At 46.4% G+C, this 16,735-nt stretch overlaps 2 protein-coding genes across 3 annotated transcripts in view; both read right to left on the reverse strand.

Annotated features, from left to right (window-relative positions):
• Ance-3 (angiotensin-converting enzyme Ance-3) overlaps positions 1-10,441 on the reverse strand; it is a 49,848-nt gene extending 39,407 nt beyond the window's left edge. The window contains exons 1-9 of one of the 2 annotated variants that reach the window (XM_078177334.1): positions 8,458-10,441; positions 7,024-7,266; positions 5,196-5,354; positions 4,276-4,372; positions 3,141-3,284; positions 2,742-2,933; positions 2,543-2,640; positions 1,645-1,814; positions 1,414-1,538 (exon numbers count right to left, since the gene is read on the reverse strand). In XM_078177334.1, coding sequence (XP_078033460.1) covers positions 1,414-1,538; positions 1,645-1,814; positions 2,543-2,640; positions 2,742-2,933; positions 3,141-3,284; positions 4,276-4,372; positions 5,196-5,354; positions 7,024-7,266; positions 8,458-8,511 — 1,282 coding nt within the window. In that variant the 5' untranslated portion in view covers positions 8,512-10,441. Of the gene's footprint in view, positions 1-1,413; positions 1,539-1,644; positions 1,815-2,542; positions 2,641-2,741; positions 2,934-3,140; positions 3,285-4,275; positions 4,373-5,195; positions 5,355-7,023; positions 7,267-7,343; positions 7,985-8,457 lie in introns of those variants that run through there. The other variant, XM_078177335.1, reaches the window with a different exon arrangement.
• Positions 10,442-14,596: 4,155 nt separating this feature from the next.
• Positions 14,597-16,516, reverse strand: LOC144468128 (odorant receptor 85b-like). The gene is made up of 4 exons (XM_078177337.1): positions 16,333-16,516; positions 15,561-16,035; positions 15,267-15,497; positions 14,597-15,189 (listed from the first exon to the last, which is right to left on the reverse strand). Exons 1-4 carry the CDS (start codon positions 16,468-16,470, stop codon positions 14,849-14,851), a joined length of 1,185 nt encoding a protein of 394 aa, XP_078033463.1. The 5' UTR covers positions 16,471-16,516; the 3' UTR covers positions 14,597-14,848.
• Between the last annotated feature and the right edge of the window lie 219 nt (positions 16,517-16,735).

A 16,735-nucleotide genomic window follows, 5' to 3' on the forward strand; every position in this document is an offset into this window, starting at 1 on the left:
TACATAAACTGAAGCGGGATCCGATCGATTATGTCACGGATCCCGGCGGCAGTAAAAAGCAATGAAGCGTGGTCGGAGAAAGACAGCCGCAAGAAAGACGCGTGATCGCTTTGTCCTATTTGCTAGCCTTGTATCTGTCGGTCGTAACCTATCGAGCGGCGAAAGTGATCGCTAATTAAATGGCGAATTCGATTGGGCTCGCGGAAGCATCGAGAGCATAGTTCTTTCACGCCTGATGGGTGAAGCAAGTGGTGGATTACGCGAATGGAGCGGTTACTGGGACTCGCTGCTGGTACAATTCCAATCAATTAATTTTGGAACGACTTCGTAAGCAACGCGAACGGTGTCGTAATTATAATCGAACCTAAAGACCCACAGAGAGACAAGACAAAATAACGAATCTCCAAGCAGAAACATTCTATATGGTAGGTCATTTGCACAAACGTTTGGTCGAAAAGTTGCTGTTTAATTGCAGAATTGCGTCTGCGGCGTCTGCGATCGTTTTCCCGATCCCAGACGAGAAAAATGCATCGTTTACGGCATTCCATAAAGCACGTCAAGGCAAGGTCGGATGCACCGTCGGAGGTTTGTTCCCCAGGTGCAACTGCGCCGAGGCGAACGACCGACCGATCCGGCGGAACGGTGAAAGCGCGATTATACCATAATAAAAATATTTTAACGATCTCCCGTACGGTCTGTCGAGAGTACTCGCACATCCACCTCGTACTCGCGCGAATCCACCTGGAGCGTGTCGCTCTCGCTCTCGCTTTCAAGCTATTACCCGTAAAAGTCTTGGCAAGGACCGCCTACCGGAAGTCGGACGGGACCGGTTACGCAACCGGCGAACGTCGTCCTGTCGTTTCTTTCGCGTGCCGGCTGCGTTTTGTCTTCATGCCACGATTAGTCCAGGTGTCTTCCTTTTAATAAACCACGCTCGGTTTTCTAGCTTTCGTTCGAAACTCTTGCTTCTCGGTTAACACTTATCGTGCCGGTAGTAATGGAGTGTTAGACAAGAAGCTGACAAGACATTTTAGCCGATTAACTCCATGTAGTCGATTAACTCCATTTTGTCGCGAACCGACTTTTAAACAGCTCGACGAGATTTGTCCACGCGTTCGTCCACGATTTCCTTAATGGAATATCGCACTTTCGTTCGAAAACTAATAAACGTTATTGCGAATAAAGTGAAAAGCTGGCACGATCGGCAAGAAACGTGATCTGATTTCATTACGTGTACGCGGTATCCCATAAACAATCGAAATGCCTTCCCCGTGCTTCCCGCTCCAACGTCCCGTGAAAATTGATTTCTTATCTGCCGATCGTAGTTTCTCCGGTCGTATTTAACTTGATCACGACGTCGGCAGGAAGAGCTAATTAAATCCGTAGCAGGAAGTCGGCTTTGAATAATCGCACCTGGGTTAGCGCCGTCCCTGAATTCCCGGGCATGTCCGCTGTATCGCAAGAAGTACTGAATGTGGGCCATCTCGTGGTGCACCGTGATCAAGTCCTTCATGGTGACCTTGGTACACATCTTGATCCTGCGCGTGAAGCAGAGCCAATTAAGACGACCATCGTTAGGTAAAAGGAGACGCGGCCAATTATCTCGCGGGTAGACGCCGGTGTAATTCGATCGCGCGGCGTTACCTGTAATCTATGCGGTTGCAGAAATCCCAAGCGGAAGCTTGACAGATCATGGGCCGGTCGCCGGGGTCGGTGATTATGCTTCCGGCCCAGAACTCCGGCGGCAGCACGCTCAGGTTCAAGGACAGATAAAACTCCTCCGCTATTCTGAACATCTCGACCGGCGTGTATCCCTGTCGTTATTTTTATCCACGTTAATAATGTTCTTGCTACAGTTTATAATTAAATGAGAAATGCATTGAGATAGGTAAAAATCGAGAAAGTGAGATATCATACGTTTCTTTCATCGACGTTAAAATTTCACAGACACACAACGACGAATCTTTGTTGAATTAATTAATATGCCTTTACGCTGTGTAATTAGTTTTGCGTTTATACTGACGATTCACAGTAAATATATTCCAATGCTCGTAATAAAAATTGATCCGTTATCGCGCGACCGTGAATTTTGATCATCTATAACATCGTGTGCCACTGAAAGTCAATCAAGCCCATGTTCTTTTAAAATGGCTAATTAATTTTCCAAGGTACGAGTGGAAAACGAATCCATGAATACCGAAGCAGTTGATTAAGAGAAAGGTAGCAGAGAAAATTGAATACAGTGACGAGTTAATTAGTGGAACGTGCGCATTTCAACCGGCTGATATCCCAGGGGTTCAAAGTTCCGTCGCCGGTTAATAAATTCCGCCTCACAATGAACAATAAAAGAGAAAGAAGCGAGCGTTTCTCGAATCCTCCCCTCATCCTTGTTCATAGCTTTCGAATAACAACATTGTGACGCGTTACTTTCGATTCCACTGCGGGGAACAATGACTAACTAAGCGGCGAGCCGCGTTCATTAGCCGTTAGCCTATCGAAACCTGGTTCTCATGATAACGATTATATAATTCCTCCCTGTTACCTGCGCTTGCATTTCCTGCGTAACGTCTAGGTAAACCTTTCCCGGGTACGGCAACGTCACGTCGATTATGTTGGTCCATGACTGGCCCCAGATATTCCCTGCGAGACCAAACGTTTCCTCATTAAACGTTCACCGCGTATATTCGATCTCCCGGATCGGTATAACGAACGTAAGTTTAGCTATCGCGGTTGATTGTTACCGAGTATGTGAGCCGGAAGCGGAGCATGAGCTCCGATCTTTTCAGGCCCGTACAAGTCCCTCAGCTTCCTTCTAACATATGCGTGCAATTCCTCGTACAATGGCCTTATCATTTCCCACACCTGTTCGACATCCTCCTGGAAGTTCGGACTCTCGTAGGGGAACATCCAATATTCGGCTGCGTCCGTGAAATCTGTGAGTACGATCTTTACTATAATACACGATTGATTGCATAAACTAACCTAAAAACTTTTCGTAGAATCCTAGAGAATAATTTACGAACTATGCGACAAGATAGAATAAGCTAGTTTAACTACAGTTCTATAACTCTATAGCATTTCTACGTAAATTTTCTTCCTATAAAATTTCGATTTGTTAATCGGGCCTCAAGTGAACCTACTGTTGAGCCTAGCGGCCTCATTGTTCAAGGTAACGAGCTGCTGGTAAAGGTCCTTGATCCTCATCCCGCTGCGCCTCCTCCACTCCGTCCAAACGTATTGCAGCTCGTCCCAGTTCCTGCTGCGCGCCATGATCTGCGTGATATCTGCGAAAGAGACATTTTCCTCGAGAGACATTGTCTCAATTTCCCTCGACCGCAGACGTCGACCACATCCGAGAGGACGTCGGACAAAACGTATTTGCGCTGGGAGCAGCGAGCACGTTCGAGCAGCTTTCACGTTGATCGCGCGATCAATTTGTCTGAGACGGTTTCTTGCGAGACGTGTGATCTAAGCACCGCTGGGAGCGAGTTACCGCAGCGATTACAGGTTGAATCGACCGTTTCGCGATTCAATACCGCTGCGGCGGCCGCGGAAGGTTTCTCGTCCACTTTTTTTTTTTCGCACGTGGTTCGTTAGGTTCAGCAGTAATGAAACCGCGTTACGTCGGCCAATCCGGCGATACGGAACTGCATAATAGGTTGTCGCGAGCCGGCCGGGGAGAAACGGTTTCCTTTGGATCGTCTGGGTCGCGAGAAGAATAGCTAATCGAGGATTACACGTCGCGACGGGTCGCTAAAAATAGCGAGCTAATAGACTTCTTGCAACCCGTTTGCTGGATGTCCGATTACACTTTGATCCGTGAATTAATCCGCTTTTGATCACGAGAGATCTGTTGCAATTGTTACGGATAATTACAAGAATTCTTTCGACCGTTTTTTTTATTCCTCTGGAGCAATGTTTGCGCAGCAAAATGGCTAATAAAAGGAATCAATTCCAAGGAATTCCTCGAAAATTGAGGATCGGCCGGCAGCCAAGTATTCATAGAATTAGCGTGGAAATCGCGGCGCAATGCTGGAGAGATCGCGACTGTTGATAAGGAAAGAGGATCCGGTGTGTTACCTCCGTTGATGCATTTTCATGAACGCGTTTCGACGCGGAATGCCGGCCGGATCGCGCATAGCGATCAGAGAGAGAGAGAGAGGCGCTTTCTTGCACCGGTAACAATTGCAACACGGTAAATTTCGCCGGAGCCGTGAAAATCGGATGGTCACGAGTTCGTCCCGTCGATCCGGAAGTAGGTGTATCGATCGTTACCTGGGTAGAGCCGCAGTCCGCACCTAAAAGGGTCGTTGTACGCGCAAATGCTAGCCTGGTTGTAGACTGCCAGCATGTCGTTGATCACACGATTGTACTGGAACAGAGAATATCGGATAGTTTACTGTCGTTTCCGTAACAGGGCAAAAAGGATTCGCGCGGGCTCTTGTTTCCTGCACGCACGCGCCCGATCTTTCCCCATTACCATCGCTTCCGTAATCGTTCGCCCGTGAAAATCTGTTCGCGAAACGACACACCGTACTTTTTTGCCGCAGCTTTTTGCAACGCGAAGGTCCGCGCACGCCGATAACCAGCGAAAACGGAAGCTCGTAGTCGCTCTGCAACCGGCAATAATTACTTATCCAGCGTTTCCCCGCGCGAACCACGGAGACTTCGACGCGTGGAAAGCGGTGCGTATCGATGTTTTCTCCCGAGCGTGATTAATCGTCGAAATAAATTTGATCTCGTTTTTGCGGAAGCTATTATCGACGGTCGGCGAGATGCGAAAATAGTGAAAACATTTGGTTGCGTCACGAGAAGCGTTCGTAATTGAATTGTGCGCTAATGCAGGATCTCTGAATATCGTACGTTGTACAGGGTGTACTGAAAGTTACTCAAAACTGAAGAATAAGAGGTTTCTGAGATCATTTGAAATAAGTTTTTCTTTAGTACAAATGGACGTTATTTTATTAATGAGAGACAGTGGCCAATGAGTGACGAGCTTGGCTGGCCCAGTTCCACTCATTGACTCGGCCACCATTGACCGCTGTCTTGCTTTAAATGGCTCGTAAACAAAGCCGCGGATTGCATTTACGTTAAAGAAAATGTTACTGAAAATGACCCTAGGAACAGGGCCCCTCATTTCCCGATTTCGAGTAACTTTTGGAACACCCTGTAAATAGAGTCAGTTCGCCTATTACTCTGTCCAACTGATCCGGCGGAAGCGCCGCCGGCCCCACGGCCGACAAATATCTGAGCCGTCGTCTGGTCAGCGGATCTCGGATGTTGTTCAAGTCGATCTTCGAGATGAGGAACCAAGCCTGGTTCTGGAAGTCCGCGTAAATCCTCTGCGCCTCCAGCTGAAAGCGAACGTACGCTAATGTCATAACTGTAATTTATTAATGAAAACGCCGGGTCGTTAATATATAGGTCGGAAACGAGTTCTTCTGTAGTAAAGCAATCAGTTCTAGAAGCCGCCGGCGCGGAACAGGTCGCAAATCGTCGAACGACGGGTTTACCGTTGCAGATAATACGGCGGTATCTGCGTTCCTCCTCGAGAGATAGAAGCCCAGGGAAAGGAAGTGCTTTGGAAAGTGCAAGGAACAGCGCGGCAACATAGTAACATAGAAACACTTTCCACGTCACTGAAATATTTCCTAGGGAAATACGCGCGTATCCGTTATCGGGATCGGATCGTACCGGAACCCGCGGACGCCGCTGTATCGGAGCATACGTCGGAACGATCCGGCGACAGGAAATGCAAATTGCTAATCGCAGCTTTCTGTCGGCAACACCTATTTCGTGGAACATTTGATCGAAGGTGATTCATACGGGTATGCAATTTCATTCTCGGCCGTGTCACTCGAGAATAATTCGATGCAGTTTCTCAACGGCACTTTGTTTCCGCAAACTGCAAATAGTAACACGCTATAAAAGTCTCGCGACTTCAAGGTATCATCGAGCCGTTACAGGGCCAAATTAACCGTAATGTCATGCGACTTGCAGATTTATTAAATATAGTAACATAGCGGATCGAGAGCCGAGAGGAAGCGTCGATTAATTACGAATAGATAATAATGGATCGCGTGGAACGGGCTTGCGACGAACCGTCGCCAGATAGATGTAACATTAAGTAACGCCGCGGAATCCGACGAAGGGTGGGGCGTCGCCTCGTGGAACGAAAAAGGCAGAAACTCGGCGGAACGATTGTCATTAGCATCACGCGACCCGCTCCGCGGATTTCGCGTTGAAGGCTGAAAATTTCCGTTCTCGTCAGACGGCTTGGATGCGCGGTTACGAAATCGTTCGGGACGTCGTCACAATGGCACCGGCTTGGGAACATTTCCCGCGGAGGTGTTCGGCCTCTCGCGGACAATAATAAAGGCCGAGCCGGGACGGAGAAATCCACCGCGCACGCGAAATCGCGATTCCTGGAGGATAGATCCGCGACGTTCGACGGTCCCACGGGCCTGTTCGCAGAGGAGGTCGAGGTCCCGCCATCGAGAACCGTCGAACAACGTTAACAACGATAAAACAATGGATCGGTGGAGCCGGTTATTGTAAATTGACCAACTGACGTGTCTCTGATTTATTTTCTAGCGTAACTAACTCTTTATTTATTGAATCAGGCGTATTAACTCTTTTAAAAAATAAACAAAATAAAAGGATAAAAAAATTGAATACATCTGCTAAGTACCAAGTTAATTATTTCTGAAAATAAACCAATGACAAAGCTAACAGTCACTTCGAAGTAACCGACTCTACCACCAAATTTATTTTATCCACGTTTGCAATAAATTTCCAGACTAGATCAAAGGTCAAATGTTCCTATGATAAAAATTGGGACAAGTTAATCTATAACTGTTGTTCCAAGCAGGTGCACATTTGGAGAAAATCGTGGCGATAAGAAACCCGTGGGCCAATTTTCCGGGCGAAATGCGGGCGTTTCGGCCACCGATTTCGGCAGAAACCGCTATCAGCTGGTCCACTAACGGGATCACGATAAGGAAAGATACATTTCATACTAACCGCTTGCAGCTGCGTGTACTCGTTCACGTCCGTCTCGTACTGCCACTGTGCGGCGACGTTCGCGCTGCATCTTTCGGTCCCGAGGAAGTCCAGCCTCGCTAAAACATCCTCGATTTCGTTCTCGTTGGGTGAATACGGTTGTCTGCCATTGTTGTTTCGAGGCTCCTGTCCCAGAGGGGGTAGGTCCAGCTGACCATAAGTTAGGGAGAACAGAGCGAGAAGGAGCAGCCAGGTCGACATTGTCTGAAAGAAACGATTTCTTATCTCTGAATCCAAACTGTAGATTCACTGAATAAAAATAAATTCTCTGAACTAATTACACGGTTGGCAATGCTCGTGGCCGTTTGTTAATCAATTTTTTTAAAGCAGCTTCTTCGAGACTGGTTCGTCTTGCTATGACACCAGTGTCCACCGATTAATTGACAGAAATAGGATAACGATAAAAACAATGAACTAGAACTTCGACGATCGAAGCTACAGAAAATGATCAAAGTTTGGGTAGAGCAGGTAGCAAGGCTGGCCAGATAATGGCGAGAGGAATGACGGGAAGAAATTGCGGGCCCACTTAGCGTAATGAGAACACCGGTCAATTTAACCGAGGCAATTACGCCAACGAGAGGAGCAATATTGTTTTCATAAATCATGCCACGGTTCCGCGAGCAATGCGTTTACGTGCAATTCATTTGTTGACTTCACGGTCACGTGTTACGTCTTCGCCGTTACGTATTTCCTCGCCGCATGAGAGGCTATTCATGCGCGGCAGTAGGTCATCCGCGATCGCCACGAGATCCTGCGACCTTGAACGTTCGATACACGGCTCCTGCTCGCGATACACGTGAAACAGAGGCGTGAGAACGGGACGGTCCGCGAGCGTCACGCCCCTGTCGCAACCCTTCCCGTGGCGAGATCAAGGTGAGCGAACCGGCGTAATTTATCATTCGAGAAGAAGAGCTGTATGACATTTTCATCGCACTGGGAAGCTCGAATGATCTGCTCGATTGTTAATTCTTTGAGATCAACCCTTCTGGATTCGTCAGAAGGTACTTAATTTTTTCACTGGAGATATTGATGTTGCAACTCTTCGGGCTCCGTTACACAGCCCTCTGAAGGTACGAGAATAATCAAGGACAATTTTGAAATCAAGAAAGTCCCTTAATCTCTATCTTCGCAACAACCCTTGGCGAGAAGTTTGCAGACTTTCCCAGCAGCTCATCAAACTCCAACTGTTCCAAGTTTCCGTGAAAAGTCACACTCGAATGGAACCAGTTCACAAGTTCACCAGTCCTTTTATCAGTTCCATCAACTTTCCCTCCCGTGCACTTTCACCCTCGAGGAGGATCCTCGACAACACCGGCTCTCTTCCACCAACTATCAAGTCACCTGAAGACACCTCGAGTCCTGTCGAAAGATGATCGTTCAAAGGTGGTGACTTACGAGTCCTTTAAACCCCTGATCGGCCATGAAGATTCCTCCGACAGGCTGTCGCATCGGGTCTGGATGCTGCTGGATCCTCAATCCTGGATCGATCAGCAGTTGTCGGCGATGCACGACGAGACGCGACGACGAGTGACGAGCTACCGTATCGTTCTGGAGTCGCTAAAAGCCTCGTGTCTGACGGCAAGTGTACATTTATCCCTACGAAGCAGTTCGAACGCGACCACGAGGAGGTCATCCGTAGCGAGAGGTGGGGGCACCTGCACACCTCGGTGTCGTCGCCGTCGCGACGTCGCTTCGACGACGACCCGCCGCGTGGGAGGACTCTAGGAGGAGGGAAGCTATGGGAAAATGACGATGAAATGGCCCGTTACGATGCCAGCATCGGATTTTAGAAGACAGGTATGCTGTGAAACCGCCTTTGGGGGTTGGAGAACGAGAGACCATGCATTTTAATACTGTGGTTGATTACTATAAAAATTGTTTGCTCGGTAAGCATCCCTTCTGATTTTTTGATAATTGACTGTTCGATATTTGATACCATTTGTTTGGTAAAAAAGTACTGTGAGATAATAGTAATAATAATAATAATATTAATGGACGTTTGATGTCGTATCACTTCGTAGAAGAAGCTATAAACAAGTTGGTCAGCCCTAGGAGCTTAACGGAAGAATTAAAAGAAAATGGTTGATGAAAGCGCGGAATAAGAAATAGGTCGCCGAGTCGACGAATCGAGGCCCTCCCCCATTGCGAAATCGAAACTCTCACGTTGACAAGCGACGCGCACATCGCAGGCCCTCTGAATGAGCTTCATTGTTTTCCAGCGAGTGTACACCTCGTTTACATCTTGCAACGGTTTACTAATTTTCCAGTTGGTCTCGGAGACTGACCCGAACAAAACCTGAATACCGAACATCATCCCCTAAAGACACTCGAAACCTTCTTGCATCTCGAGAAAGGGTTCTAGTGCCAAGGAGGGAAAGATAAGCGGATGAATTTCAAGGAACTTCATAGATTGGTGAATGACAGACCGGAAGACGGCGTGTTCGGAAGGAGCACTGTTAACTGCGATGGTGGAATTTACATACGAGACAATCAGAAATTCTGCGAAGGCGAAAAGAAAAAGATATGACCGGGACGACGGGATGAGTAATCCACGTCCGTTTGTCTAATTGTGTAATTATCTTTCAGAGCCGGCCTCATCGATGCTTCCTGCTACGCCTAGGCCGGCCGAGTGGCCTGAGAATTCAAGCGCCATTGTGTCACCGTTCCATCGGTCTTTAATTCGAGCCGTGATTCATAATTTTGCAAGTTTTAATCATCTGGGAAGCGAGCGAGGACAAAAATTGCCGGCCGCGTTCGTGGTCATTGTTCGAACGCATCTTTCGACGCCGGATCATCTTGATTCGGTGATTCACCCTTTTGAAAACGACAATGCGATCTAACGTGAAGTTCCTCCATCGGGGTTTTCTTATCGGAAAGCTGAATTTTTCACGGATTCCGGAACGGATAACCGTGGGAAAGAGATCGCAGCGGAATCAAAGATCAATATTCACTGCGAAGACTCGTCCAAGGTAAGTCGCAGCGGTTTTCATCGATCTCGGAGCGCGTCCGCGCGTGATGCATAACAACAGTGACTAAACGCGGCTCATTCATCGGCTGTAAAATCATAAACAACCGCGCCCTGCCGCCGGGGATAGTCTCACGATGATCTGGAACGCGTGCATACGTGACTGCACCGTGCACGCCATTTCGCAGGGCCTTGAGTTATTCAGGCGACACCTTACGCATGCGTTTTCCGCAAGGATTCTTGAAAATTCCTTGCTACTATGAACACTATAACAGCCACGCCGAAAACCTAGAACATTTCACAATATTAAAGCATTTTATTAAATCACTAAGTAAATGTAAAATAATATTTATAATTATATATGGAATAAATTATGATATATATTGCCACATGATTTTATCTCGAAGTAGCTGTGCTGACAGCCGATCCGTAGATTCTCTGAACTTATGAAGAACGACCTACGGGAAGAGCTGCTTTGCGACACGGGTACTTAAAAGCGGCAAATTCGGAGGAGCAATTGCGTTACACGAGCGCCTCTAATTGGCCCCGTCGTTGTACGACGAAATTGAATTAACACCGAGAAGGACGCGGCGTATCCAGGTTTCAATGCCGCTCGTAAAAAGCCGAACGTCTCTTTCTCGTACGCAATCGGCACCTATGTTTTAAAAGCGCGCCTCGTGTTCTCCCAGCGAGCAACTTCGACAATGCTAATCCCATCGGGAGATAATGGGTGCACCGGTCCCACGTACCGGCCGCAATTCTGGGTTCAAGTACGCAAACGTTTACGCGGCTCAGCCGTGCGTTTCCGCGGCCTTTTTACGCCTGCGATTTTACTAAAAACTATTTACACGTATCTGTTGCATATTATGTGTACCATGTGGCTATTATGCTCGCTAGACTTCCTCGCGTTCTTCTTCTTTTTATTCTGTATTATATGGATGTATGTGTTATATACTTATATTTATATAAGTGGTAGACATATATATGAGCTGTTTTTTCTTTTTCTTCTTTGTCTGTAATAATGTAATTGCAATATAAGATCCCTCTGTTCGTTATAACTTCTTTTCTAGCGAAATGTTTTCCTGCCTTTATACATGCTTAAATAATAATAATAATAATTGGTATTATTAATTTCTAATTCTCCGAATTGCGAGAACGCGTCGACGGGAATACCTCGAATTTTCTAAACTCGAGGAAACAATACTCGACCCACTTTTTGCATGTCGTTCGATCCACCACGAAATCCACGTTTCAGGAACCATTCTGTGGGACCCACTTTCCTTCTTCTCCACCGATCAGCGTGTATTCGAGAGCCGAGTGACGCGTTACATTCTCTAAAACACAATAAGCTTCCCTGTTATTCTCCGTAGACATTCATTTCTCTAATTTATTCCTTTTCATATTCGTTCGGACGATTAAAATCAGATGACGCAACGGGCCTTTTGTTAAAAAAACTTATTGTTCCCCGACGCCGGTATCGACTCACTTCCGTTTCGGCTTTCTTTCGGATCCTCCGTATGTAATTGGAGAACGCTCTTGTTCGTCTAAAAAATTAACAATTTCAACCCGGTGAGAAGGAATCGCAAGGATACTGTTCGAAACACAATGCCAAGTGTGCTCGAGCACCGTCGACTGCTTTGATTAATCGTGAAACGAAACCCGAGAAGAATTAGAACAGAACTATCTGATTCCGTGCGCGTTAACATCTTTTTCGGTGAGAGAGAAACCGGAGTGATCGGATCACAATGATTTCTCGAGACGAATGGAAACGAGCTGCCGCGCATCAACGACGCGTTAATTGATGCTCTTCGGCAGCTAGAAAATTGTTGGGCCTGCCCGGAACATTATCGGCCGTTTCCAAGACTCGTGAATCTCTCGGCTGCGATGACGCATCAGAAAATACACTCATCTCTCTCGCCTGATGCGTCGTTCATGCGCTCGATAGTTGCTAGGTAAACGTAATTGCACGCTGGAAACCCTCAATCGTGGTATTCTTGAGAAAACGTGGAAGATCGTCGGTGCACGAGTTAAACAGGTGTTACTCGGGCTCGAGGTTTATTTAAATTGGAGTGGAATGCTGACAGCGAGGTCGGCCGAGAGATTCTTTCGCGTCGATCGCGATCGCGGTGACGATCCCCGGAGAAATTCTGTATGAAATTTATGACGATCCTGCGGCGACTTTCGCAGCGTTCGAGCGATGCATGTCGTTTCAACGAGGAAGCTTACCTTTGCATGCGCTGCACGCCGAGAACCAGACTATTTCTGGACAATTCATCGTTTCCAGGGAACGAGCCGAGTCACGAGCGATCTGTAACCCGAGACCGACGGCCAATTTAACGACTTGATCCTCGTTGACGCGCGTAAAATTAACCGCGATCGCTTTCAATCTGTTTCTCAAGCAGATCCGTGGGAATTCAAATTATTTTTAGCGCTCCGACTCTATCGAAGTGCTGGCTCGTAATACTTCCTCGAAGGTAGCTGCAGAATCTCGGTTAATTGTTCTATTAATTCGTGTGAAGAATGAGTGCAGCGAAACTCGCCGAGTTTGCTTCTTTGAGAACAATGACCACGATTCAATGTAAATCGTTTTCTTCGAGACCAAGTACGAATCTCGATAAATCGCGCGTGTCAATTAATAGAATGCCGAGTAGCAGAATTATTTCCCTGAATGCAAGCATTCCGATAGACACGCCGAAGGTTCTCCATCGATGTACCAAGAACCTGCACCATATACAGCCAACAATGAGCGCGCAACGGCAGCCGGTAGCGAAAGAATGCGGGACACATCTTTTCTATTCTGCGTATCGCGTAATGCACCGTTGCACACGAGTTTTCGGTGCTTAAGGCGGTTTTCTCCGTATTACGCAGTCATTAACGGGATTGCGCATTGTCGCTCGTGTCAGCCGGCGAGCCACCTGAATCCACGGGATTGCGCAACCGTCAACCTTCCACTTCCTGTGGCTGCACGCGCTTAAGAACGAACGAAATCGACGATTATGTTAATCCAGTCCGATTGTTCCTCCGATGGACCTTCGGGCTCTGGCTCGAGGCCGATGGGAAATTGCGAGGCGCGAAGAGAGCACCGAGTTCTTTAATGAACGGCTCGCGACGCACCCTAGTAATCAGTTCCAGCCATGGGGAACAGTCCCGTCGATGGAATTGATACCGTCGAGCCGATTCCGAGCTCTTAATCGCGCGATTGTTCCATGAATGTTACGCTACAGTTTTAAGTGCACCCCTGCAGTTGTCGTCAAGGATCGCAAATCAGTCGTTCCGAGGACTCGATTAACAATGGCGAAGCCACTTCTGTCGCTGAAAATACCAGTGCCTGGAATTCCGTGACAAAAACTTCGTTAGTAAACAGATATTCATGAAAGCAGTTTGAATTGCTAACTGTGGTCGCGTCTCGACTGTTTAGATTCGCATAAGGATCGAGCACGCGAGACAGCCTCGGGTTATCGGTGATCTATGGTTGACGATACGCAGCCAGTTAACGTAATTAGAGGAATTATTAATTGCCGATAAGATCGACGAGAGAGGTAAGAGCGGAAATTACAACAAAGTCGGCAACGGATCCTGACGTGTTGCGTAAGAAACTGAACTGATAGAGAAGTCGAGGTCGCGATTTCTTCTCACTTATATCACTCGGTAAATATTGTCGGCTTTACGATGCAGGTTGCTATATTACGTTGCGCCGGTCGTAAACTTCGTCTCTAGGCTGCAAAATCGCAGTACAAAGGAATAAAATGCTAGAAAAATATTCCAAATATTTTTTCAGTGCTGGAAACCTAAAAGAGATTTGATTTATAATTAGTTCATCATAAACAATTTTCTAATTTGGATCCTAATATCAATTATTACCACCAAGGCAGAGAAATGCAACAAAATACAACTGAAAAACAAACAGCAATATTGTTAAATATAATTAATTAATTTTTTTGAGTTTATGGAAATGTTATGTTAATTACTTACCTTTGCTGTATTGTCATTCGATTTTTTCACACGATATAAATGCAGTAGTTTGTCCTGGACAATTCTGTGCACTTGCTTTATTGTTTTAGGCTCTAATTTAGCAATAATTAATTTTTTTCGGCGACCTAACATGTTGGACGTATTAATGATAACAGCGCCTCTTTTGGAGAAAAATAGAAGCTTTTTTCGATGTCCGTACAGTGCCAATTCGTCCAGTGGCAAAACGCCCAAACTGTTAGCCAAGATCGACTGCCGATAATTTTGGCGAATATTTTGCCACTATACCAATTGGTACTGTATCGACATCGTAATGAGCTTCGCTTTATTTTCACAAGAGGCGTCCCTGTCGTTTGAGCGTGTTGCCACTGGACGGACCTCGTAATGAGCTTCCATTTTTATCCAGAAAAGGCGCTGTAATCGCTAACACTTCTAAGATGCTGGTTCGCCGAAAAACGTAAATTATGGAAGAATTAGTGCATAAAAAGGTAAACAAAGGTCACAGACTCTTGTGGCGATAAAGTCAAGCAAATCGTAATTAAACATATCCCAAATATCCTGTACTGTGCGTAAAGACCTATTTAAAACACCTATTTAAATTACAAATACGTTGTGTATTTTTAATATGGAATACATCAAACAATAACTCTTTGCTCTATATATTTCATAAACTATACTATCACAATCTTTCTCATATGTATATAACGAACAACTTACTTGGATCTCTGACAGATAAATCGACTGCACTCTACCGTTTGATTCAGTTTACGAAGTAATCTTTTCTCACTATTTGGAACCTCGCATCATCGATAAAATACTGAGCTATTTTCTTGCAACGCTACCTAGATTGCATTACGAGGCAATCATCACTCGAAGAACCGACAGGTAGGACATGGAAGTCTTCATAATGCTCATGTACGTTTCCAAGTTGATCACAAAAAATCTGTCCGCCTTTAGATGAACGGGATACTGGGTCTTCATAAGAACAAACAGAACTTTCTTTGTGATACTACAGGGGGCGTTGTACCAATCGCTGCAATACGCCAAATATCCGATGGCCCCGAATTGGTTTTTCGAATACTCGCCCACGTAACTGTAGACGAACGTTTGAGACAACACGAGGCCGGCCATGATGAGCGTCTTCATCACCGTCACAATGTTGCGCACTTGTAAAGAGAGAAGGAACTGGAACCCTGAGAACAGAACAAAGCACAGACATCTGTAATTAAATTCGAACAGCCACAACTACTCGTGCGAAGTAACTTATCACCGGTTAGGCAGATGAGCAAGCAGCTCAAGAACAGTTGCAGGAGTAGAATAACTCCGATCGTGTCGTTCAGATGATCGGCCAACGTCAGCAGATGACGGTGCCTGTTAACCAGGACGACGAGCCGTCGCGCACTGTTCTCCCCTTCCTCAAGGAATCTGCCGATTTCCATTTTGAGCACCTCCACTTGACCACACAGGTGAAAAACAATGCCGAAGATCATGGAGTCGCTACCTAGCCGTCGGTCGTTTTTATTGCAAGATGTACACGAATAACCACGTTAAGGCGAATAAATACCGAGGTTTCCAGCCGCAATCACCAGTAGTAGAAAGTACTCGCCGAGGTAGATGAAAGGGTACAGATTCCTGGGGAATGCCAGAAGCTCCACAGTGTTCGCACTGGGCATAGGGTAGCTCAGCTGACTCAGTCGAGTTTCGTTTAGATTAGCCAGCGCCTCGTTCTTGGTAAATATAGGCACCATGGCGAACAACGTCGCGCTGAAATACGTAAAGAACAGCATGTTGGCGGATGCCACCCGACCCATTGTCGCGTGCCGTTTAATGATGGCCCGTTTCTCCTCTTCCTTCAGCTCCTGATAGTCTCTCACAGCGGAGATGAAGTTTGCGATCAAACCGGTAGGACGAAACCGGAAGCAAGCCACCTTCGACATCGCGAGCAAACCACATGCGACTATCACCACCACGTCAAGATTCTTCTCCGCGTCCTCGTAATCCAGGAAAATCTCCACGTGCACGATACACATCGTAAACGTCTGCACAAACGTATCGATTACTTTAGATCGAGTCATAAATAACATCCGTTTCTTTATCGGATATTTATTTCGTTTTTTTTTTATTTATTTCTTTATGTTCTTAATTTTATTTAGTTTCAACCCTTATCTATTTAGTGAAAGCGGAAACTCGATGGTCCCGGTAACTCATAGTGGGTCGATACGGACAATATGTTCTACATTGCTGCATCGGAAGTTTTTTATGACTCGAAGTAGTGCTATTCCATGATAGATGGTTGCGAACAGTTTTCAATTGTAGTTTACTGAAACATTGCTTACTAATAAGGTAAGAGCCGTCACAGATCTCACGCCGGTCACGAGATTGTAGTCTTGGAGAGGCCAGGTGCCCATGGGCCACGAGATGATCTTCATCAGAGCCATCTCGTAGAGGAAGTCCTTGTCCGTCGGCAGCTTCATCCTCGCAGGACGTGCGGAGAAAATAGTGTACCGTTTTCCCCGTCGAATTCTGTATAATCGCGTTCGATTCGTGCACGACAGCGAACAGCGCATTGCCATTTATGTTTAATGCAGCATAATCGCGTAAACGATTGGCATCAGCTGCGCGTCACTACTATTTTCGCAGCGCGCAAAAGGGGTTGCTACACAGAACAGTCGGTTTTTTTAGACGGCCGCTTGTAACATTATACGGTCTCCCTTTTCCAGCGAGCGCTGTCGCAACAGA

The sequence above is a fragment of the Augochlora pura genome, chromosome 3, assembly GCF_028453695.1.
Source record: "Augochlora pura isolate Apur16 chromosome 3, APUR_v2.2.1, whole genome shotgun sequence".
In the NCBI taxonomy this organism is placed as follows: domain Eukaryota; kingdom Metazoa; phylum Arthropoda; class Insecta; order Hymenoptera; family Halictidae; genus Augochlora; species Augochlora pura.